At 41.0% G+C, this 23457-nt stretch overlaps 1 protein-coding gene across 2 annotated transcripts in view; it reads left to right on the plus strand.

The window, feature by feature from the left end:
* sema5a (sema domain, seven thrombospondin repeats (type 1 and type 1-like), transmembrane domain (TM) and short cytoplasmic domain, (semaphorin) 5A) overlaps nt 1-23457 on the plus strand; it is a 101432-nt gene that overhangs the window by 11540 nt on the left and 66435 nt on the right. For both annotated transcript variants that reach the window (XM_029528880.1, XM_029528881.1), the window contains exon 2: nt 15111-15322. In XM_029528880.1, the coding sequence (XP_029384740.1) occupies nt 15175-15322 (148 nt within the window). In that variant the 5' untranslated portion in view covers nt 15111-15174. The remainder of the gene's footprint in view (nt 1-15110; nt 15323-23457) is intronic.

The following is a 23457-nucleotide window of genomic DNA, read 5'->3' on the forward strand; positions in this document are numbered from 1 at the left end:
AAGAGCTGTTTTTTATCTCCACATTACTACATTTATTAACACTAAATTGCATTTGCTTACATACAGAAGCATAATTCTTCATAGATTCATACAATGTGCCAGTCACACAACAGCAGTGCTCAATCGTATGACTTGCAAACCATCAGCGCAGCAAATAATGACTATTTTCTTTACTAATGAATGTGCTGATTATCCATAACTGATTTGTCTAAAATGCTGAGCCTGAATTCCTCGAGGCTTCCATTTTCAGATTTCATGTTTTATCCAGTCATTAGTCTAAAAATATTTGGATTCCAATCGCATATGACAAACAACTTTGCTAAGAAAAGTCCTAATTTCTGAGAAACTGGATTTAGGAAATGTTTGGCAGGGATGATGTAAGAATCATTAAAATAATTGGAGATCATGTTTTATTGATGTGACCAAACAATTTATTTAAGCTGCATAAAATGCGCAAATGCTTTTTTGGCTAATTAAAGCAAGTAGAATTTGCAGCATTGAGAAAAACAAATATAGCTACAAGTAGAATAAGAGAAATGTAAATAAAAATAAATGGGATCAGAAAAACTGAATGACATGCTGCAGTGTGGAAATATAACACAAAAACAAGCGTAAGGAGACTTAAACCAACTCGCATGCAGGGAAACATAAAGTGATGGAAGCTGGTCAGGTACACGGTGCTGAAGAGGCACTGAAGTGGTAATAGATACATTTAGGCCCAGTAAACAGCTGTGCACACTCACACATATGCTTTAAGGTGGTGAAGAAGAATTCCAACACACAGTCACACAAATACAGACAGGAACATCTGTTTTTTGCCCCTACAATCAAGCCCAGATGGACCCCAGGGCTGATGCATCAACAGCAGTGCAGACCACACATTAAATGCTCCCAACTGACTCCTGGGGATCTAGAGCAGGACCTCAGCCTGTCATTTTTATCTTAGGGAGACGGGAAGCTATATCCTAATTAGTACGTGTCATAATGTCATCATTTTTGGGAAATTTAGGTCAGTTGACCAAACTGTGAAGCGCTCATTGTGTGGCTTTGTGGTGTTGTAGTGTGTGTACACTGCATGAACATGCATAGCAGCGGCTTGTTGTTGTTGTTGTTGTGTTTTTTTTTTTTTTTAATTCTCCGCAGCAATATGAAACAGAACCTAAATGTAGGCAGTTAAAATACAGCATCAGATATTATAAAGTGATGATATTCAGCTTTGATGTCGGGCCATCAAAGTTGTCATGAAGCCGCACGGTTCAGAAGGTCAGCGCTGCACTGAACTGTATATTTAGCTGTGAGCTTAAATTAGACTTGTCACAGCTATAGACACATACCACGCCAGCTTGTGTGCGTCTTTATCTGTTGAGGGAAGCTGATGTAGCTGTTGCTGGGGGATTAGATGCTATTGTTTTTGCTCCCGGGTGGCACTTTGAGAAAGGTTATGGCAGCATGTCTGCACCTGGGGGAGGAGGGGGGGGGGGGGAAGAAAAGAGGAGGAAATGTACAGTATATCGACAGACGAAAATTACAGGCCTGTGTTTGTTCTTATAGTGCGTGACTGGTTGTGGAAGCTTGACCTTGTGCGAATCAATTCAGCAAAGAGAGGGCACAAAGCACCTGGCCCGTACCTGCCTAATCAAGTTAGTCGAGCAGCCTAAGGCTACGGAGGCTCCCACAGTTAATACTGGTTCAAATAGTCTATAATACACTACAGCGCCTGAATTTTATCCCGGAAACCTCAAAGTTTCCCCCACAAAACCCATTAAACACCAACATGAAGCCTGAAGCCGCTCAGTACAGTCACAGACACACACACACACACACACACACCTGCTCTCCTACTCTATACCTGCTGACACATGCATTTTTATAACAATTATAGACCAACCACCCGCCTCCTACGAGCAAAATGGAGGAGGGAGTTTTTGGTAATTCTATCTTTTCTACTTTTACCCCAGACAGACAATGCTAAAGATAAATTGTATAATCAGTTTGATATGTGATTTGCCCAGAGAGATAGTGTTTGTGATCCTGGAAAATCTGATATGTTTTTTTGCCAGCTAACAGTCAGCGAGTCAGGATAGTTTCTCACTCTTAGTAGCCCGCAATTAGTGTCGCACCCTCTTTCTTTTTTTTTTTTTTTTTTTTTTTTGTTTCAGAGGGGAAGTGATGGCACATTATCACAAAAAATGGTGAAACTATCTGATGACTATTTCCTTAAACCTCAGGTGACATGGCCTTTAAGTGTTTTTTTTAGATGGACAGAGAAGCAGCAGATTGTCTCTCCTAGGATTAATTCTAAAACGTCTAATATCAGTGCTCTCTTTGTAACAAATACTCCTCCACTGTATCAAACTCGGATACTTTGACGATTCCTTGATGGGATTACAACATACCATCAATTCAACTTTAGGCTTTTTATAGAGCAGGATTAGTGGTGCTCTGCACACACACAGCGCACACCTCAGAACGGATCTAAGCCAAGGCTGCTCTCAATATCTGTCCAATATGTGTGAAAATATCTTGTTCATCTTAATCGCACGCCTCTACAGTCTGTATCTGACCCGTTCACCTGTGCGAGGCCATGCATTATTTCTTCTTCCTCACAATCCGCAGCCATCTCGCTTAAATAGTGATTCACAGCTTCCTCTGAAGTGTGTTGGTTAATGTTAGCAGCTCTGTCTGTCAGGGGACTGGTCGCTCTAACACTTTGGTTCAGAGTGGAAAATCTCATCAAATGATTAAAGGTTTATTTGCCTCAGATACATGTGGTGGCCAAAGGGTGAAAGCTTGTTTTTGCTTAAAGTTACTTTGAAAATGACATTTTCACAACATTAAAATCATCTTTAGAGAAATTTCCCAAAAATAATCATTTGCTTGTGGAAATAACATTATTAGCTTTTAACAATAAAGACTTACTATAACATTAACATTAATCTATTTTTTTAATTCTAAAAAAAACAAAGACAAATAATGATCACAACTGACCTGTGTGTGTGTGTGTGTGTGTGTGTATTTGTTCACCCCTGCATGGTCTTTTTTCCTCACCTTTATATTCCTACTTTCACCTATGTTGATGATTTAGCTGTATACTGACAGAGTGGATTAACTGTGCAGTTCACGCTTTCTGTCTGAAGTTTCCTGCTTTTGAAGGAGGGCAGAGTGTCACTGATCAGAAGAAGAGAGAGGCAGCGTGGAAACATTACAGTGAGACCTGATTAGTAAGAGTGCAGCGTGACGTATTGAGGTATCAACATCAATGGTGACACCCGCAAAAAACAAACACCACGCTGTTCTCAGAGTGCGTCGTGTAATCAGAATTTTAAGGATTTCTGTGTAAATACTAAAAATTGTGACAGTTACACTGATGGTAGCAGTTCACCTTTAGTTTGGTTAACACGCGCCATTATTTTCCAAACCACTAAAAGGTCTTCCTTATATGGGGGTAAAACCTTCATTTAACATTTCCTTGGCAGGTTGGCAACTTGTGCTCCGATTCATTGCTCCTTTTAACCTTCTAACTGGTGTTTACAAAGGAACTCTACCTGCACAAAAGGCTTTGTCACAGTATTTAATGAGCACGTGGTGAACGACAATGTGGTCATTAAACTTTTGGACCTAAGCATGTAGATAATGTAATCTACTGATGTGGGTCAGACAATAATTGGGCCATATGTTGTGCGGTTTTAAGGCCTTTATCATAGCTCACTTGTGTTGACTTAAAGGAGATTCATTGCTGGGGGGAAAATATGGCTTCTTCATGCCGTCAGCTATGAGCTATAGTGCTTTATAAATAGAGTATGAGCGGGGAATATTCATCCTGCACGGTGGAGGATGGCATTAAGGTTATTTTCACCTAAAGAATGAACAAAGAAGACAAAATGTGAAGACATGCCGCTGAGCAGTGTTTGTGTTGCAGTCTGATGGTTGTTTTCACCATTTTGTTGGATATCCACAGACGGCACAGTAAAAAAATAAACAAAACAAAACAAAAAACAGATATGCAGCAGCAATGAAATGATGGACAGTGCGCCCATCTATTAATGTTATTACCCAAAGTTTTCCTTGCTTTCGTGGTCCCCCCCCCCCCCCCCCGCTGAGAGTGTGCTGCAAGATGTGTGTGTTGTTGCGCTTCTTCAGAAACGGCTTGGTCTCTCTCCTGGGGAAGATACACTGGATCACACAGAAGGAAATGCAATTACCAGCTCCCAGCAGAATCCTAATCACTGAGCACTGATGTTAAAAGTTAGCCTCTTTAATGTGCTGAATTTCAAAGACAGCGCAAATCATTTGATTTACTCACTCCCATCTTCACATGATGTAAATAAGCTTATTAACCAGCCGTGAGCATCCAATGACCTCAAGGGGAGCAACACAATTTATTCAAATGAGGCCTCAGTAGACTCACCAGTGAAATTAATATATTTACGCTGGACATGTTTATTTAATGCTTTCTTTTTTTTTTGTTTTTTAGTACACCTGAAAAATTCTGTGGGTGTGCAAATTGCAACCACTGGTTGCAACCCTAACCCTTAGTCGTGTGTGTGTGTGTGTGTGTGTGTGTGTGTGTGTGTGTGTGTGTGTTGAAGGTGCACCTGAACAAACATCCAACTTCCTCCAACTCAGCACTGAAACTTTTGCTTTAAAGTGAACACCACATCCAGTATTCCTTCATGCACAGATGCTTGCAGTATGTCATTATCTGTCACCATGCAGAAACAATTACAGTGTTTGTAATTTTATATATAGAAATGGAGAATCGATACGTCTGAAGTACTGCATCTCCTACTTAGACGTTCTCATGACTCCAACTGCAAGAGAAGAATTACTGAACTAATGCATTCCGTAGCTAAACAGAGACTTTTGCCGCGACATGGCCTTAATAGATCCAGAGATACGTGGTGCCCAGGGCAAAGGAGTACTGTACAAGTTGATTGTGAAAGTGGCTGCGAGTCTCTGGTGTCTGAGACTCACTGTCAGACTGGACTAGTCCATTCAACTCCTGATGAAACTAAATCCGTCAGACTCCTCCCCGGCACGCAGAGAAAGATAGACGGGGAGAAGAGTGGAAAGATGGAGGGGGGATAGACCTGCATGTGTTTGCTTGGTCTAGCAAAGACACAATCACATCGGATGCCTGCAGGCTCCGTCTCCAATCCTGCTCTTCTGTTGTTGCAGTTTACCCCTGGGAGACGGAGACTCAGACAGACACGCACATACAAACACGCACACACACACACACACACACACACACACAGGCCACTTCTGCTCTGTCCTCTCTGTGCTAAATGAGCTGCCGTTAACCAAAGCCATCCCTCTCTCACTAATGATATAACTTTCTCCAATGGTGGCTGTCTCTGGCGTTAACGGGACAAAGTACGAAGGCCAGGCACTCAACAGACACACACAGGCATGCACACATGCACACGTCCTAGTAATTAATTGGTTCCACTGGAGCCCAGAGCTAATTTACTATCCCTCCTGCCACATTTCTTCAGCTTTCTCAAGGCAGCGTCCCTCCCCAGCTGTAGGTCCTTCATGTGTGATGAAGTATCTAAGTGTATGACTTTTTTGTTTTCTTACCAACGAGGTGTTTCCTTTTGTTTCTCAGGCATATAATTACTGAGCTGTAGGAGCTGGCAGCCTGTTAATCTTGTTATCTTGAATGTGTTCATTCCAAGAAATGAAGGAAGATTGATAGTACACTTTCCTGCCCCTCTGCATCTCTTTGCTTTTAACTGATTGTGACATTAATCAGTGAAGTACCATATTTTAAAAACAAGAATATTTGTGTTAACAGCTTTTCTCTAAGTATTTCTCTCCATGCAGTATGAACATGAACATGTCGCGTCTCACCTGAAAGGTCACTAACTTTATTAGATTAGTTTAGAAAGTAATCACCACCTTTATCCCTCATTAAATAAAAGTCTATTAAAGAGAAATTGCATTTTCACTGTTGTCATAAATTGCTTTACAGTGCTGCAGTGTATGATAAGAGGACTGCACCTTAGAAAATTCAATTCATCAAAATGTTACCTTAAAAAAGGAAAACAAAGCAGGAAGAGCGTGCACTCCATAAACAGGAAGCTACAAGGTCTAATAAAGCCAGAAATAATTCAGAAAAAAAGGAAAACAAAGGGATTAGTGCCATCTTAAAATCATATAAATAAGGAAAGCTTAGCATGTTTCATGTGGTGCCTTTTTATTATGTGGATGATACAGTGACAACAAAGTAAATAGATAACACAATAATGTAAAAGTGTGCAAATCAAAAGTTGCTAAATTAACACTTAATTGTGTTCCATTGCCATTACAAAGGCTGTGATGTATAACAACTTTAAAGTAACTCATCTGTAAAAGGTAGAGTGCACGAGGAAAATGAAAGATTTCTTTGTTTATCTCTGGATTAAAAAGCGTCAAAAATGCTTCAAAGTTACTGCGAAGGTCAACACCTACTGTAGGTAAAAGTGTGTTTTTAATTTTCCACCTCTGCTGTAAAAATCCACGAGTTAAAAATCTCGGTGCACTGCTCATACTTTAAGGCAAGCATGAGCACGGAAGCTTGACCTCCCCTGCAGTGGAATCTATCTGTAAGAGATTTCATCCATCATTCTCTGAGTAATATTCTGTCAGATATGATTGATTACAATATTAGTAATTGAACGAATCAAATCTGCAGATATCTGTGCCCGGAAAAAAAAAAAAAGTCCCCATTGAATGATTTTGCTGTGTCAGCTGCATGAGAGGAATTTCCCCATGAATGACTGCAATTTTCTTTTCATTTAGAGTCTGGTTAGAGTCAAGGTAGCATTTCATTCTTCTGCGAAGTGTGTCTGTGCCCTTTTGGAAGAGGATGAGTTGCTCCTGTAGTTAGTAGTTACCCCTGATGTTGGCAGAGCAGCGAGTGCTCCCACTTTGCTTCTCCACCTTGTGTGTGTGTGTGTGTGTGTGTGTGTGTGTGTGTGTGTGTGTGTGTGTGTGTGTGTGTGTGTGTGCGCTCCGAATGGCAAGTAGACTTGCACCTGTGCACAGCTGTAGACAGTGATAGTGTAATTTTCTTCCCAGGGAGAGTCGCCTACCTGTTAGCCAAGCATGTAATTAAAGGTTTAAAAATGTCACCATTCCTCAGTGCTGGGCTCTATGCCCCTTATTGCCACAGCCCCAAGTGAGTGTGTACGTGTCTGCACATGAGTTAAATGTTTGTGTTCCCTTCATGTGTGGTGAGGTATTTTGTTGTAAGTCCTGGGCAGTCTTCACATCAGATGACACCTTCCCTCTCATGTGGAACGGCCCAGCGGTTAAACCACACAGAGAACAAAAGCTTTGCGTTGACCTGAATCTTTAATGTAGCTGCATAACCATGGGGAGATTGTTGAGGGGTGAAAAAATCTTGATGTCATGATTTCAAATCAGTTCAGTGTTTTGGGGATCTTTGTTCACCTTCAGAGCTTCGACATTCCAAAATTCCAACGATGACAAAAAATGCGACTGATAAAAATAGCCCAAGACGGCTGGCAGCTCTGTCCGGACATATTTTTGTTGCATCTCGCTGCAGTTGTTCTGGAAATATCATCTCTCAGTGAGATGTAGTTTTGGGGACAGCCGGACAAACTCTTGGTTTCTTCTCTGAGATGTAAGCCACTCCAGCTCTTCCAGGTTGTTGTGGCAACTTTCTCCCTGTGAACGGGGCCTCTCTGACACTGAGAGCAGCTCAGACAGTAGCCTCAGGGTCAGAGATTCTGTCTCAACAGCTGACGAATGCCTGGGACAGCCACAGAGTTGGTTTTTTTGTTTTGTTTTGTTTTTTTACAGGCTGACAGTTGGTTTTTCAGAGACCCCTCAGCAGCAGCCTCACTGTAGCATCACTTTAATTGGCACTGAAAGGCAGACTATGTGATGTCCATGGATCCTGATGAAACTCAACTTTCTTGCCGATGTCTGTGTGTGTGTTTATCTTCTGGAGTCCTTCTGGGTTTTTCCTTTCTAAGTAAACTTGAAAGAAAAAAATCCAACATTTTTGCACATTCACAAAATTGCCTACTTACTGAGAAGAGACCACATCCAGACAATGCAGCACTTTTTTCAAGCTATAGCTTCTCCAACATGCTCAGTAAGTATCAGTATTTATCTAACTTCTAATGTAAAAATAGCTGCCCCAGTTTTTGGGATGAAAATATTTTATTACAATATATTTTTCTGCCTTTTTCTTTCCAAAAAAAAAAAAAAATCAAAAACCTGAAATTCTGCAAACAGGTAAAGTTATGTGATCATGTAACTCCAGAGAGTATAAAGACAAACTACTTAACAAGGAGAAGTATTTAGCCAAACAAGTGCTGAGATGAGACTGTGAGAGAGGCAAACATGCCGTGCGCCCTGACAAAGGGTGGCGTGTGTATGTGAATGTATCCATGAATAGCAGTAGCCAAGTGGGCCACTTTGGCCACGTTCCATTAACGGGTGAACTACAAGAATGGAGAGAGAGAAATCAGGTTGTGTGTGTGTGTGTGTGCGTGCGACAAAGCTGCTACATCACAATGTTTTATTTAGTTTGTGGGGAAAAATGTTCATTTCTTGGTCAGGACCAGCAACTTCCTCGGCACTCCCCTTGTTGCACGGCAACTGTTCAGCGCCAAGAAACAGTCCGAGCCACAATACTCTGTAAACCTTCAACTTTTTTAAAATCTTAATTAGAGAAATTATTAACCTACATATTATTAATTATTGATCATTTATTTTAGTGGCGTATTAGTTCAATTAATATTTTTTTATTGGAAGGAATGCTTTGCCTTCTTGTTCAGAGACAAATGATTTGTGACTTTAATGAAGGTGGTTAGATTTTGCTGTCAGACTATTTACTGTATTTACTGTATTTACAGTACAGTACACACCAATCTTAGTCTCTGTAAGAAAGGCAATAAGCATTTCTGAAAATTTTCAAACTTTGCTTAAAGAAGACAGAACCTAAAAGAAAAGAAAAGATTCGTTATAGCTGGAAGGAAACAAAAGAACTGACCTCAGTCATGATTCATTTTGTGTAATTATAAATCTGGCTGTGGAGGCTACAGGTCCTGTCTCTCCTTCACCTTGCCCTAAATCTGAAAGTGAATGGTTGAAAGCGGTTCGAAGCCCTGCTCTGTATTCAAAGGGCTTCCCTGTCATGCTCTCTGCATGGTTTTAAACCGCAGGTCATATGGAGCTACCTCCATCATGAATCATGAAAGCGGGATGACTGGGCCTGGTCATGCTGGTAATTTGTGTTTAGTGGCGTGTGAGAGGTTTTCACGCACACGTTTCTGTCTATCCAGGCATGATGTCACTTTTTCTGCCACACGTTGCATCTCATCTGAAGTGGTGCTGTGCAGACACTCGCTGGCTCGCTCATCGTGAGCACCAGAGGATTTAGCCAAAATAACTGCAGGATTTGGGAATCTCTGGAGAGTTAGGGTGGGAAATGAAATTGCTGGGTGTGTTTCAGAGCAAGATGGCAGGGAGAGTCATTGTGTTTTTGTTTCTATGACTTGATGAAAATCCTTAAATATGTGTGATGTACTTCACATCCCAGATTTTCATGGACTTAAAGTCTGGTTGTGGTCAGGAGAGTCGACAGGGCTGGTAAAAAAAACAAAACAGTACAGTCTTTGGTGTGTTTATGATTCACTGTGTTTTCAACTGTGCAAAAATAAGAAAAAATAGCAGAGGCGTAGGTGTGAAAGACCATTACTCAGGAGCAGAGGAGGGTGACATTATCTTTAATTGACCCAGAGACTTTAAAAGTTTAAGCAAAAACTAAATGTGAGTGAAGTTGAGCAGCTTTTCCAGATGGCCATCAGAGAAACTCTGCTGTGTTTCATCAAGTGGGGCACACCTTTCCAAATCTTTCCAAAGCCAACACAAAACTGAAATATCTAAGCGTTGTTTCACCAGGAGGAAATGGATCCACTGTTTCTTGGATTTAATATTTATTTCAATTTGGAGCTGTTTGTGGAAGAGATTGAAATTCAGCCTCAGGTAGATTATGCAGAGATAGTATAGCTATGAAGAAACAAACAGAATAAACCCGTCATTGTCAACAAGAAAGTCATTTTTCACTGAAGCCACAGAAATTATCCTCTGTCTCCAGCGTGGCGGAAAAGCAGCATTCATCAACGTGCAGAAAAGATTGTCAATATTAATAATAACTGGGAGAAGAAAGTTCTCTGACTGAGTGCAAGTTGCTGGCCAAGAATAATTAGGTTTTCATTTTGTCTTGATTTTCTTATTAGTTCAATGGATAATTACTGTAATTCACGCAAAAGTTCGAATTACAGCTGCAGCTTAGATGTTGTTTGACCTTTGAGAATTATGAGAATTTGGGATTTTAACAGCAAAGTCAATGTAAAGACATAATAACATGCTTGCACACGCCCTAATATGTGACTTTTTCTTTATTCACACACACACATACATTTCATGTCTTTGCTCAAGAAACTGGAGTGTGAAATGCATTCTGGGATAGGGAGAGAATTTGGAAAGCAGTTTATTCAGCCGTGTGTGTGTGTGTGTGTGTGTGTGTGTGTGTGTGTGTGTGTGTGTGTGTGTGTGTGTGTGTGTGTGTGTGTGTGTGTGTGTGTGTGTGTGTGTGTGTGTGTGTGTGTGTGTGTGTGTGTGTGTGTGTGGTGTGTGTGTGTGTGTGTGTGTGTGTGTGTGTGTGTGTGTGTGTGGCGAGAAAGACCAATTGCACGTTTGCACATTTGATTTGAACCTCAAAAGTCACGCTGTGCAACACTGATAAGGTTTTGAAACAAACAAGCCATTTTATCCGAGTTTGCTTTTCTATTCCACTGTTGGACAGACTTGAACATTTCTTCATACAGAATTAATCTCTCCTTTGATCTACGGAGGTCACCAAGCGGAAAGGACCCTGCCGTGTGCCAATGAACCTTTGATGCCGATATCATCACTCGGTCATTCTTCCTTTCACCCTCCGCTGAGTCGATGAGACACCCAGCAGCCTGAGATGAGTGAAAGCATAAACTTTTAGGGAAAAGGGTCAACAAAAGGTGGAGAAAGAGAGGGGTGGGGCAAGTAAACGACAGGAGTATAAAACGTCTGACAGACAGCATTAAAAAATAAAATCCTCATTACACGTGAAGAAGAAGAGGTGGAGACTTTGTGTGTCAATTACACAGCAGTCAGCTGGGTCCTAATCAGTCTCTCTGTCAGTCAACTAGTTCGTTATTTTGTCAGATCATTTGTCATTCTCACTTTCCTGACACTTATTCAATCATCATTTTCTCTCAGTCAGTGAGTCAGTGGTTCATTTGGCCGGTCAACAAACCTTTCAGTTAGTTAAGCCGAAACATTTGTTGGATAGTCATTTTGGAGTCAGTCTGTACTTTTTTCTTGTATCAATCAATAATTAAGGTCGATTGTAGAGCAATCAATCAGTCTGATTTTCGCATACTGACATAATCAGCTGTCCTTTTTCAGACAGACCAACAACAAAGTAAAATTCAAACATCTTTTTCATCGCTGTGTGCTTTGCTGTAACCACGAGGGACGAAATCACAGACACCAACTGGCAGACAGAAACACAGAACAACACAGAAAAACTGGCAACAACTCATCTGATAGACGAAGTGATAAACAGGCAAACATCCAGTCAGTTAGATCCAAGCATTCGGCCTCACACGCGACAGCCACATAAAGCAGCTCAGTGGTGTCTTTGTGTGCTCTGGTCTAAAGCAAAGTCTGGGCTGATTTAACTGCTGTGTATTCTGTCTGGCCAAAGGGAGAGAGAGAGAGAGAGAGAGTCATCTATCAGTGTGACCCTGATCTTTCTCTCTGTTGATTGTGTTTGGACAGACGGATCATTGCTGCACCACTCACATTGGAAAAAACATGTTTACATGGCAGCGTGCATGCGTCTCACCGTGCTGAATACAAATGCAGAATTTATTTGGGAGCCTATTTATTTTGTATAGTGTAATTTAACAAACACGACTTCCCCTTCAGACAAAATCAATAGTGGATGATTCTCTCTCCACTTGTTACTGCAGGAAGACTTCAATGGGTAAGTCAGTTGACACCTCGGGATGCAGAAGGTCATGTTTGTGTGTTTGCCTGTGTGTGCTGCTCACAGAATTCAAAACTGAGATCCAGCCACCTTTTGCAGCTTCCTTAGTAGGTAAAATCTACAGTTGGTCACGTTAGGAGGCAGAACTAAGCTCATATGAAGACAGAGTGTTTCTGACACTGCAGGATCCGTTCTGCATGTGCATTTCACATGACGTGAAAAGCAACTTTTAGCCCATCTTTAGTCTCTGTGTAGCTTCCGTTCGCTCTACTCTGTGACCTGTATGTACCAGGCTGTCATCCATCACCTGGCCCTCTGTGATTTCACTGAGCGTACATGCCGTAAATGCACCTGAACTGTACTCTGGCCCTTGTGTATGTGTTCATACTTGTAGATATGTGAGATGGAGTGATAGCAAAAGGAGGAGGTGGTTACGCCCTGGAGATGATTTAGAGTTTAGACCACCACAGCTCTCTCCCAGAGGACCAGTCAGTGGCTTGTGGAGACCTAAAGACAAAATAGGATCCACCAGAGATCTCTTCATCAGAATGAAGCAGTTCAAATGATTTGGTTTTAAATCAAGTCATCACTGTCTGCTACTCATTTTAAAAGGCATAATGCAAATGCATGTGTGGGCAGAAATCAGATTATCTCTGGGTCTTTAAAGTACCACCAAATTAATAATTTATAATCTAATTAAGTATCTTGGATTTTAAAAGCCTTAATTGTTTCACTGTGAAACTACAGATTTTCATTAGGATGTGTTTTCATGCATATGCATTCATTCAATCCAGATGTATGAGTTAAAGCCAGCACAGTTAACAGTTATTATAATTTCACTCTGACATTGAATTTACAAATTACTATATTGGCTTTTTAAATAAAAAAGTTAAAATAATAAAAAAAAATTAATGGACCTAGTTTAGACTCATTCTTTCTCTTTCCTTCCTTAATTGGACTTATTTGGTTGGGTTTTTGACTGATCAACAGCGAAAGTACCAGTGCACCAAAAAGACAAGGAAAACAAAACAAACAAACCAGGAAAAAGGATGTGCAGCAGTTGTTTTGCAGAAAATACAGCTTTTATATTTTGACAAGAAAATTGAATAGGGCTACTTTAATAATAACGTCTGCTAAACTTCTCAAATAAAAAAACGTGGAAGAAAAAGAGTCAGTATTAATAAAAAGAAAGCGTTACATGAAATTGCACTACATATTATGTACAAGATGATGAAAGATATTTTTCTGATTATGCGGAAGTGTGCAGAGCTGACAGGAGGTCGCGTGCAGAGCTGAAACAGAGGGAGCGAGGTCAACAGAGAGCAGGCAGCTGGTGGGCCTCGGGTCCTGCTCCTGTCAGCTAAAACTCGTGGGAGGAAGTTGCACTGTCTGTGTGTGCGTCGCAGGTGGAGAATGCCACCGTTCTTTTGAATCTGTGGCCACACGCGCATCAATACATCAATAATTTCATTTCTTGTGTCGAGTTCAGCTCTGTGACCAGCATGAATGCAGACACAAAGGTTTATAAGGCTGCCAAAACTGGCACGAGGAATGTCCTGGCTAACAGATTACCTGCGGAAAATTACTCAGTCACTTCAGCTTCGACACACAAAATGGCTTTTCGGAGGGGGGGTGTTAAAAACTGTCAAGGAAGCTAACTATCAGACAAAGAAAACTGAAATGCAAGATGACAGAATGACTAAAGCAAAAATACGAAAGTCTGTAGAAGATGACGTGTCAGCCGTCAAGACAAGGAGAAGGAACAGAAAGAGCCAACTGGCTGTGGCTGTCATTTGTTTTCCCTGCTGTGGATGACAGGTGTTTCACATTACTCTGTACGTGAAGGCAAACCACACATTCTCCTGCCTCTGCATTTATACATTGGACTGAATAAATTCCATAAAGGCCCCAAGGTCAGAGTAAACTTTCCACCCTCGGGGCCTTATCATACTTCAGAGAGAAGTGGAGATTGGAAAAGTAAACATTCACCACTTCTTGCTTTCATAGCTCAATTTGTCCTTTTTATTTATTTTTTTCTATCGATTTCTTTATCAAATTTTGCTGTCTTCTCACAAATGCTGGGATAATAGCTTGTGTTTATTTCCAGCCTACTGTTCACAAATAATGAAAACTGCGCTCCGTTGGTTGGACCGCATTTTCAGATATTAAGAAACGAAGGCAACTAGACAGTAGCAGTTAAGATTCTCAGAATTTCACTCCACCGCACATGCCACTTATATGCATTATGGGTAAACAGTCAGGGAGGCTTATGTCGTGCACACAATGATCATTGCTGGTAACAGCACGAGTCATTAAAAAGTAGCTGATCTAGACTCATCAGTTTACCCACAAAAGAAAGAAATTGTGATGAAACTGAGTTTTGCTAACGTCTTTGCTTTCCTCGCACAAATGACTTTTACAGGAGAATGAATCTACCATAAGCATTACCATTCAGTTATTTGAGGCCAGAAGTGTGAGGGGGGGAAAAAATACACATCAGATTTATGGCAGCTATCGGATTTAATTGACCCATGAGGAGTGCTGTGCAGCTGCATATATACAACGCGTGTCACCCCCAAAGAAAGAGACATTAAATAATGAAAAGCGCACGAATGTGAGCAACACACGTAAAACAATTGCTGCCCTTCCTCATTAAATGCAACGAAGCTGCTGTGTAGTGGTAACAGTAACAGCTCAAAAGCGCATAATCTTAAATAATAGCTGACACATACACACAGAGGTCAGGAAGGCTCAAGTCTGATTCATGCGGCGAGTGTCAGAGGTGAGACAGGTAAGGTCTCTGAGTGCCTGCGAGGAGAACACATGCTATTCCTCAGCAAAACGTTCAACCGCCCCCCGTCTCTCACGCGCTGTCTTCTCAGCACCTCTGTCCCTTGTTACCTTTTGTAAGGGTTTATTTTTTTAAGCTTTTCATCTGGCAGAGTACAGAGCTCCTATAGTGTATCATGCTTTTCAGCGCTTGGATTAAATCAAATGTGAAATCAGCCTTTTTTTTTAAACCCAAACCTGTCTCTTCTTCTTTTTGTTCCTCAAGGTGTGTCTTTCCGATGCTCTTGGCCCCTGAGGCCTGAGGAGAAGTGAGCCAAGCTCAGGCCCCCATGGGACGCCCTGTTACCCAGCATGCACTGCTGCTGCTGCAGTGCCTGCTGGTCCTGTGGCCAGCAGGCGTGGCCAGTAGGAGAGGGCCAGTGCTGCTGCCTGAATCACCCTGTCACAAGACAGAGCACCCACTCATCCCACACTCAGGTAGGTCCTCAGACAAACGCACAACAACAACACACAAACACATCGGCAACATAGATGAACTTTAGCTGTTCTCCTTCCCTCCACTCTCACTTTAAACTGAAACTTGTCTTTTCCTCTATCAATATTTACCTTCATACTTCACCAAGTTACATTTGTAGAGCATGTATATACAGAGTCTGGACTATTTTAACAGGATATTTTACTGCTAGGAGACATGCATAGGCATCTGCAGGTTTAACTCAAAATATCTGGATTTAATGTGAACTCACTAAAACCTTAATGTGACTGTCCAATCATGATTAAGTCGTGAGAGACCCATCAACTTTTGAATTCCTCCACAGTTCTTTACAGCACTGTGAAGTGAAACAGTTTGTTATACGCTTTAGTTTTTATTAGCCAAGCATTGAGCAGGAGAATAGATTAAACAGCATTAATATGCACCGATTAAAAATGAAACTGTTTGCATGTCTGACTAAATAGCTTGCTAACTTTCTACCTGAAACGTCTACCTACTTAGCAATTACTATCCAATGTACAAACTCAAATTTTTATTGTTTGTGGCATGAAGCCTTGGCGTCGGCCTTTCGCCATCCTCATATGCCTTTACTATGTGCTTCTGCAGTTTTGAGATGCAGCACTGGGAATCGGATTTCGTTGTCCTTACCCGCTACCTTACGTCACTACTGAGCAACTAAACTGTAATGAAGTGCTGTGAAATTTAGTCACAAGAAAGTATCATTAGTGACTAATGCAGCTCTGTCTACCCACTGCACAGCAACAACATGTCACTGAGCTGTTTTCAGTCCAGCGAAGATCAAATCAGATAATCACATAGCATTCTGTGTCGGAGGAAAAAAAAAAACTGGAAAACTACAGGACCGAGGTCACCGTGTGTGCACAAAGATCCATGGACTGAAAACTCTGATTTTGCACTTTCTTTGAGTACACTTCCAGAAGCAGACTCCCTCCACTCCATCTTTTTTCCCCATCTTTGTCATTTCATTGTTGGCTGAGGTGGTAATCTTCCCTCTGCGCCAAGAGGTGCCTTTATGATGACTGACTGGTGGGACTAGTGGGTCAGTTGTGGCCAATGCGTTTGTGTTCTCTAATGTACCAGAATGGCCCATTACGATCCAGAGGCTTAATGCTTTAGTTGAAATATAGAAGCATTAATAAGGAGGGTCAACATTTCAGTCATGCATGGTTCACCAACACGAGAGCTGCTGTATGGAAGAAGAGGAAAGAAAGAGGAACTGAGGCTTCCCTGTCCCTGCTTCATTGTTTTTGTTCTGAGTGATCACCTGTGTTTATACAGTCGTACCTTACTGCAGAAAGGTGGATAAGACTCTCTGTAGCTCCAGTAAAGAAGTAATTCAAAATGCTGTGTTGTAAATTCTCCAGATTTTTCTTGTGGTACTTGGCACATTGAAAAAGCCTTCATTAACTTCCTCCCCCAGAACATGCAAAACGTGTGGGTGTGTAAAGCATTGAGCTGGAATTACGTCCTGATTTGACAGCTGTTGCTCCTGTTGTTACTGTACCAACACACAACAAAGTAGTTCAAAGTCCCTCACCGTGGGCCACCCTCAGAGCAGATTGGGACAAAGAATTCGAATTAGAATTGAGCAGATCCTTTTACTGCTGTACTCGTGGATGCGCTGACAGCTACCATTGGATTACTTTAAAATGAAAGAAACTTAAAATATACTCAGATATATATATTCATACTCACAAACCATGTAGCATAGGAGGAGAAACTCTTAAACTGGTTATCTTTTTCTTTTGTGAGTCATTGTGCTTCATGTAACATAGTGTAATCCCTGGATGTTGGAATGTGAATATCATCACAACTCCCACTCTGCCCGGGGCAAACCTGATCCTTTTGGACATGCACAGATATACAGCTTGGCTTTGGTTTGAGTCTTATAGCAAGAGAACAATGGCACAGTTTTTTAAAATGTATAGTCTTTTTAATTTTGCAAAAAAAAAAAAAAAAAAAAATCATACCACGAGATTGTCTTTACACTAAATATGATGCCAAAGCTAGACCCACAGAGCAAAGGTTCAGTAAAGGGTAAGACTTTTTGGGGTCATGGTAGACTGAAGGAAATTTTTTTTTTTGTGAGAGAAATAATTTACTTTTCATTGGTAGCTTATCATAAAACCATATTTCTCAACTACTCTATTGAGGTTGTTTAACTGTTTAACTCATTTAAACAGCTGCCAGACTGCTGGTCTGTTTTTTTTTTTTTTTTTTTTTTTTAAAAAGGAACGCAGAGACCAAAGATCAGCTGTGAACCATCACAAGACACCAAGGTCAAGGTTTGATGGAGAGTGATTTGCTGAGCGACTGTGGCGGGACTGTGGAAGGGTGTGGCCCAAAAGCGTCTGACCCCACAAGGCATGGCGGTTTTTTGACTTGGCACAACACTTGACTGACAGAACTGCTGCTGTGGTGCAAAGATGCTCCGGTCTAAAGACTGCTTTCGGCTTGGTATGGTGGTTTCAGAAATGTGGGGTTTACAGAAAGAAAGTGCACCGTACAGTTCAGCAGCAATGCTTCGAATGTTTTCCCGAAGGGTATGCTCGCTACGCTTTTACAAAAACAAGTCTGAAAATAGCTTCAGTCAAGGCTCATCGTAAACATGTGTCATTTATGCAATTATTCAGGGGGAGTTAAACTTTATCACCATTTCTAGAGCATATGTTTTAGCTTATTTTAGCTTAAAGCTCTCGAGATATATTAATAAAGAGTTGGGTTTAGCAAGTTTTACTGTGTGTAAGCTTGAAGGCTTTTAAAGGTTATAAACTGTGCTGTAAACAATGCCTTCACAGCCCAAGCTGAGGGCCATGTCTCTGAGGAGGGGAAACGGCAGACTTGTTTTACAGGCACGATCTGAACTCAGCTTTTATCCTCCCTGAATGGTTAACACATCGTTGGGGAAGGGGGGTGGTGAGAGCAGGAAGATAAACATAATGCCTCACAGCATTTATAAACGCAACAGGCTACAACTACAATCAGAGATCTTTTAATTGGTCTTTTGGGGAGGTTTCTTTTAAATTTAAAGTCCTCCAAGGCCTTTGAAGCTGAAATTTCAAAAGATTAACCTCGCACTATCTCTGTCCAGGGTCAGCTATGTCCATGCTACATTTTATTTTAATGGTTGACAGTGAAATGAAGAATATCATGGAGGAAAATTTTCATATTTCCATATCCTTCATTTAGCCATCACAAATCAATTTCTTACATGCGGTTTATATTTCTTTTGTGTTTGTTGTTTTTAATGGCCTGAGGAGAATATTTGGTCAGCTTATTAAAAGGTTCTCATGTTCTGCACCCTTACAACCAACAACTGTGCTCCTAGCTATGCATTGGATTTAAATATTTAATACCACACTTATTTGTGGCTTCACAGTGGTTTGTTCTACATGATTCACTTATTGCCTTTGGTGCCACAGCACACCCACGATAATTTGGGTTGTAGGTCTTTTAGTTTGAAATTGTGCTTGTTTTCCTGGTATCAAATAATCTTTAAGCATAAAGCAATGTGCAAAGGTTTCATCTGACCTTTTATCTTTGGACATTTTCAAGCGCAAGTGTTTGTTTTTCTACTGCTTGTTGCTGAATGGTTTCCTCACATCAACCTGGCCAAATAGATGCCATTCTTCGGCTGCCCATTACCACAGGGCAGCATTTAGAGTGAATTGGCTCTTGGTTTATGTGAGCGCCTACTGCCACCTTCTATTTACACCACTCACAGGAAAACCATTTATGCCTCAGAATTGGTTCCACATGTTGCCATTGTTGCTGGCCTGGCAGAGCTGTAGCGCTCTAACTTTGAGTGCTGGCAGACTGAAGACTGGCGTGGCTTCTGATGCTACTTGTAAATATTTATATATCCTGTCGTTTTGCTTTTGTGTCAACAGCTCCATATCAGAGTGCTGGATAACAAATAGGAAGTGAGTGATGGGCTGTTCTATTTTGAGGAGGAAGGAGACGGTGGTTAAAGGGATAAGAAGGGACCATGTAAAGAGAGAGGGGCTAGACTGAGTATGTGTGCTTGTGTGTGTGTGTGTGAGTGTTTTTGTGTTTTACTTTGGCTTATAGCTTTGGATGCTCTCTAAATTTTCATCCCAACTTGTGCGTGTGTGTGTGTGTTACACCTCTGTGCCAGCCTCTTGATTCAGTCAACTGCAAGCATGGCTGTTGGATGGGATTACATCATTGCGCGCATTTAAAGTACAGCTGATATGAACCCGTGTAACATGCAGCGCAGAGCTGAAATCTTGGAAGTGAGATGGAGAATATGATACTCATCAGCTGGGGGCCTTTCTTACACTTTTCTTCTCCACCACTGTGATTTGTTGGCTCTGTGTGGGATCAAAAATCTCCTTGAAATCATCAAACCTATTAAAACCCATCAAAAACCAAAGAAACGTCATAAAATAGACCTCGGACCTCAGATCCCTGGTGTTTGTCTTGGCGATGAAGGGAAGCAAGTATCCAGCTCAAGCTCAAGTTTTGCATCACCAAATTAAGATATGCTAACCCCATTGAGTTGAGTTTTGGAAGAGCCATATATTTAGCTGCACAGCCTTGGGAGAGCTCGTCCATGCTGTTTATGAACGTTTATGAATAGTCCTTGGCCACGTCACAAGAGCCCATAAATTCTTGTGCTGTTGTGTTCAATTAGGTTCTTTGGCCCCCTTTTTGCTCATTTCAACAGATACCTCCTGCTTCTCTCTCTCTCTCACACACACACACACACACACACAGACACACTCACACATCCACTCCATCACCCCATTAGTGAGCCTCCCCTGGTGAGTCAGGGAGATTTATGGGGAGAGGCTGGGTTCGTCAAGTGCCGTCTTGCCTCGGGGGGTGTCACAGCCGCATTTGTATGCTAGGGATGCTCTTGATGGCGTAAAAACAAGCCCAGTGGAGCCAGAGGATTGGCACAGCCAAAATTTTGTGTATCCTCAAGACTAAGCAGAATAGGAGCCATTAAGCAAAATGAAATCTTTGGGGTGATGTTATTCGCGATCTCCCAGATATTTATTTCTCAGCCACGAATGAAAATGTATTAGCGCAGCGAAAACTCAGTCAGACATGGGATGTTTTTCGCTCCAGCAGTTCTCTTGTACTTGTCACAGGAGACTTGAAAAAGAACAAGGGAAAATGTCTTTGCATACACTGGTACCGTCTCACGGCAGATGATATTGTTTTGTTTGGAGAGGCAGAGTTGGGTCCCTCTATGTGAGCTGAAGGAGGCAGATGTTCTTTGGAAGCTCCCGCTTTCTTGCTGTTTGTCTTTCGCTCTGAATCAATCTGAAATCCCACATTTGTCACAGAAACCTGAAGCACTTGCTTTTGATGCAGTCGAGGGAGAGCGTGCTTTCAACGTGAAACGCTGTCTGACAGGTGTGCCTGAAGAAGCAGATAATGTGTTTCTAGGAGAAAGCTGTCCTTCCCTTCTGTTCCAGCCCTGATGGAAAGCTTCCTGGTAATAATAATAATTAAAAAAAAAAAAAAAAAAAAGCTTTTGAAATTTCAGTCTGGAAATAGCTCACTGATGTAGTGATGAATGATTTCAAGGCATTGCAACCATTCCTAAGAGCTCCGCCTTGCTAATATTCTGGCATGATCCTTAAAAACAGTGATTTATTTCTGTCTGGGGAAATGTCCCATATATTGCAATGGGTTTTTAGTGCAACCGGACCTGTTTATACAGTTTCACTGGGGTCGGTTATTATGACCATGGATCAGGCATCTGATGAGTGATGGAGAACACACATCACCATCATGACTGATTGACCCCCCCTTGACCAAGCCTATCGGGTAACCAGACGGTCGACAGGCCGTCCTCATCGCTCGGCAACTACTGGGGTCTGTGATTCGATTGGTCAAGGGTTAATGGCTTGGGCGCCAAGAGAACAGGCGTGTTGTGGATAAGATGTCATTGTCTGTCTGGGGTATCTCTTTATATGTGTGTATGTATGTGTCAGCCATAACATGCTGGAGGAGACAGGGTCAACTTCCATAAAAAGCCAGAAATTCACCAGTCTTCATTATTGAAGCAGAGAATACGTTTTCATGAAAGTATTCAACAGCTGTATTTCATAGTATTTAGAAATCAAAGGACTTCCCACTGACACTCTTTGTAACCTCTTCTGAGGAATTGGGGTCTTGGGACTGGTCTTGTGGATTTTTGCACAAGGGCCTGAGAGCCATAATGATGATAATGAATGATATTTTATTTTCACTTTGCCAGATAATAACAACAACAAAAACAACAACAACAGCAATAATAATGACCTCCAGGACAAAATATACTTGTCACATGAATAGCAGCAATTATAGCAGCACCACTTATCAACAACAATACCAATAATCATAAGAATTCTAATAATTACTGAAATGACGATTACAGTTTTAAGAGAAGTGGCAAATCCAGATTCCAGAGTGAGAAATACTCAGACAGCCCGAACTATAGAAAACTGAGTTGTGGATAGAGAGAGTAGAAGAGTGTCCTAAACTCGAAAACTTAAGAATCAGGCAGAAGCAGGCCTTTGTTTGGAAAGCAGAGTGATCTGTTAGCAGAATAGGAGTGCTTTAAGATATGATGACTCTGGGTCATTAAGGGCTTTGTGTGTCACAATGAGGATCTTAAATTCAATTTTGGATTTTAAAGGGAGCCAGTGCAGAGAGGCTAATGTGGATATATATAATCTCTTTGTTTGGTTCCTGTAAGTAGTCTGACTGCAGAAATTTGGATCAACTGGAGGCTGTTCAGATGTTATTGAGACATTCTGATGATAAGAAATAACAGATATAAAATGTATCTCTTCAAACAGGATGTTTCACATTTTTACAATATTGAGACTTATTTAATGTGTGAAGGCAAAGTGCCACCTTATCAAAGTATATAACATGAACGTGATTCATCCTAGTGTTGAACGCTGTGGAACTCCATAACTAAATATTCATTGAATGGAAAAATTGGAAAATGAGAAAAAAAAAACCAAAAAAAAAAACCAACAACTGGAAAACTCCTGGTTAATTTATAAAATCTTAAAATTGTGTTGACTGCAGCACAGAAATCTCATTAGACAAGCTGTCAGAGCTCATGACAAGATAATTAATAACTACTTCTATGCAAATATTCACTTCAACTTTCAAGAGATTTAAAAAAAAAATGCTTTTAGGAATCAAGGAGAAGCTTGACAATTGGCTGAAGTGTCTGGATTAAGAGAAAGCTTTTGCTTAGTCAATACTACAACCACTGCTCTGTGGCGCAGAAATTATCAGACCTAACATGGAATTGTTAATTAAAGAAATCATTCATCTCTAATTAACACTTCCATGTTGAGCAGCCTAGTTGGAATGGGATCTAGAAGACAGATTGTGAGTTTAGATGACAGAACTGTTGAGAAGAGGGAGCTAAAAGGGAGAAGTCATTACAACTGAGAGTGAAAGTAACGCATGTCTCAATAGATGATGTCAGCCGGGCTGCAGTGCTAAAACTGTTCTAAATGTTATACGGTTCTGGCATTACAAAGGCTTTTTATATACTATTCCAAATGTTATTGCAAATTTGGACAAAATGCAAAATTTCTGTCATATGTCAGAGCCAGGTGTGACTAAACCATCGAGATGGTTCCTTTACACTTTGAGTCTAAAGTGAATTAAATGCAGACCTTAAACTGTCACTGTCCACATCTACGTTAATGTTGAAACCATCCACTGTAATAACTTCATTAGTTCTGAAAAATAAAGTTAAATAAAAGTCCCAGAGGGTCCAGATAAAAATCAAGGGGCAGTAAGGGAAGGATGGACGAGCTACAACTACTAGTAGTTTTGCATTTCACGGTTGTGACTTTCAAACTAATTAGAACAGAAGTCGGCGTAGGCCTAGTATCAAAGGAGGTTAATAAGGTGACCACTTTAAGAAAACTGCAGACAAACAGGATCTGTGATTACAGCCAACATGAATCAAAATATTATTGAGCTCGTAACTATCACAGTCCACAGTTTGATTCAGTCAAGGTCATGCTTATTTATGCTCCTCCAAGTTACATAAGAGGTCAATGCAACATATGAGACTGGATTTTAAATATGTTAGATGATATTC

This window comes from Echeneis naucrates, chromosome 20 (genome assembly GCF_900963305.1).
Source record: "Echeneis naucrates chromosome 20, fEcheNa1.1, whole genome shotgun sequence".
NCBI classification, from domain to species: Eukaryota; Metazoa; Chordata; class Actinopteri; order Carangiformes; family Echeneidae; genus Echeneis; species Echeneis naucrates.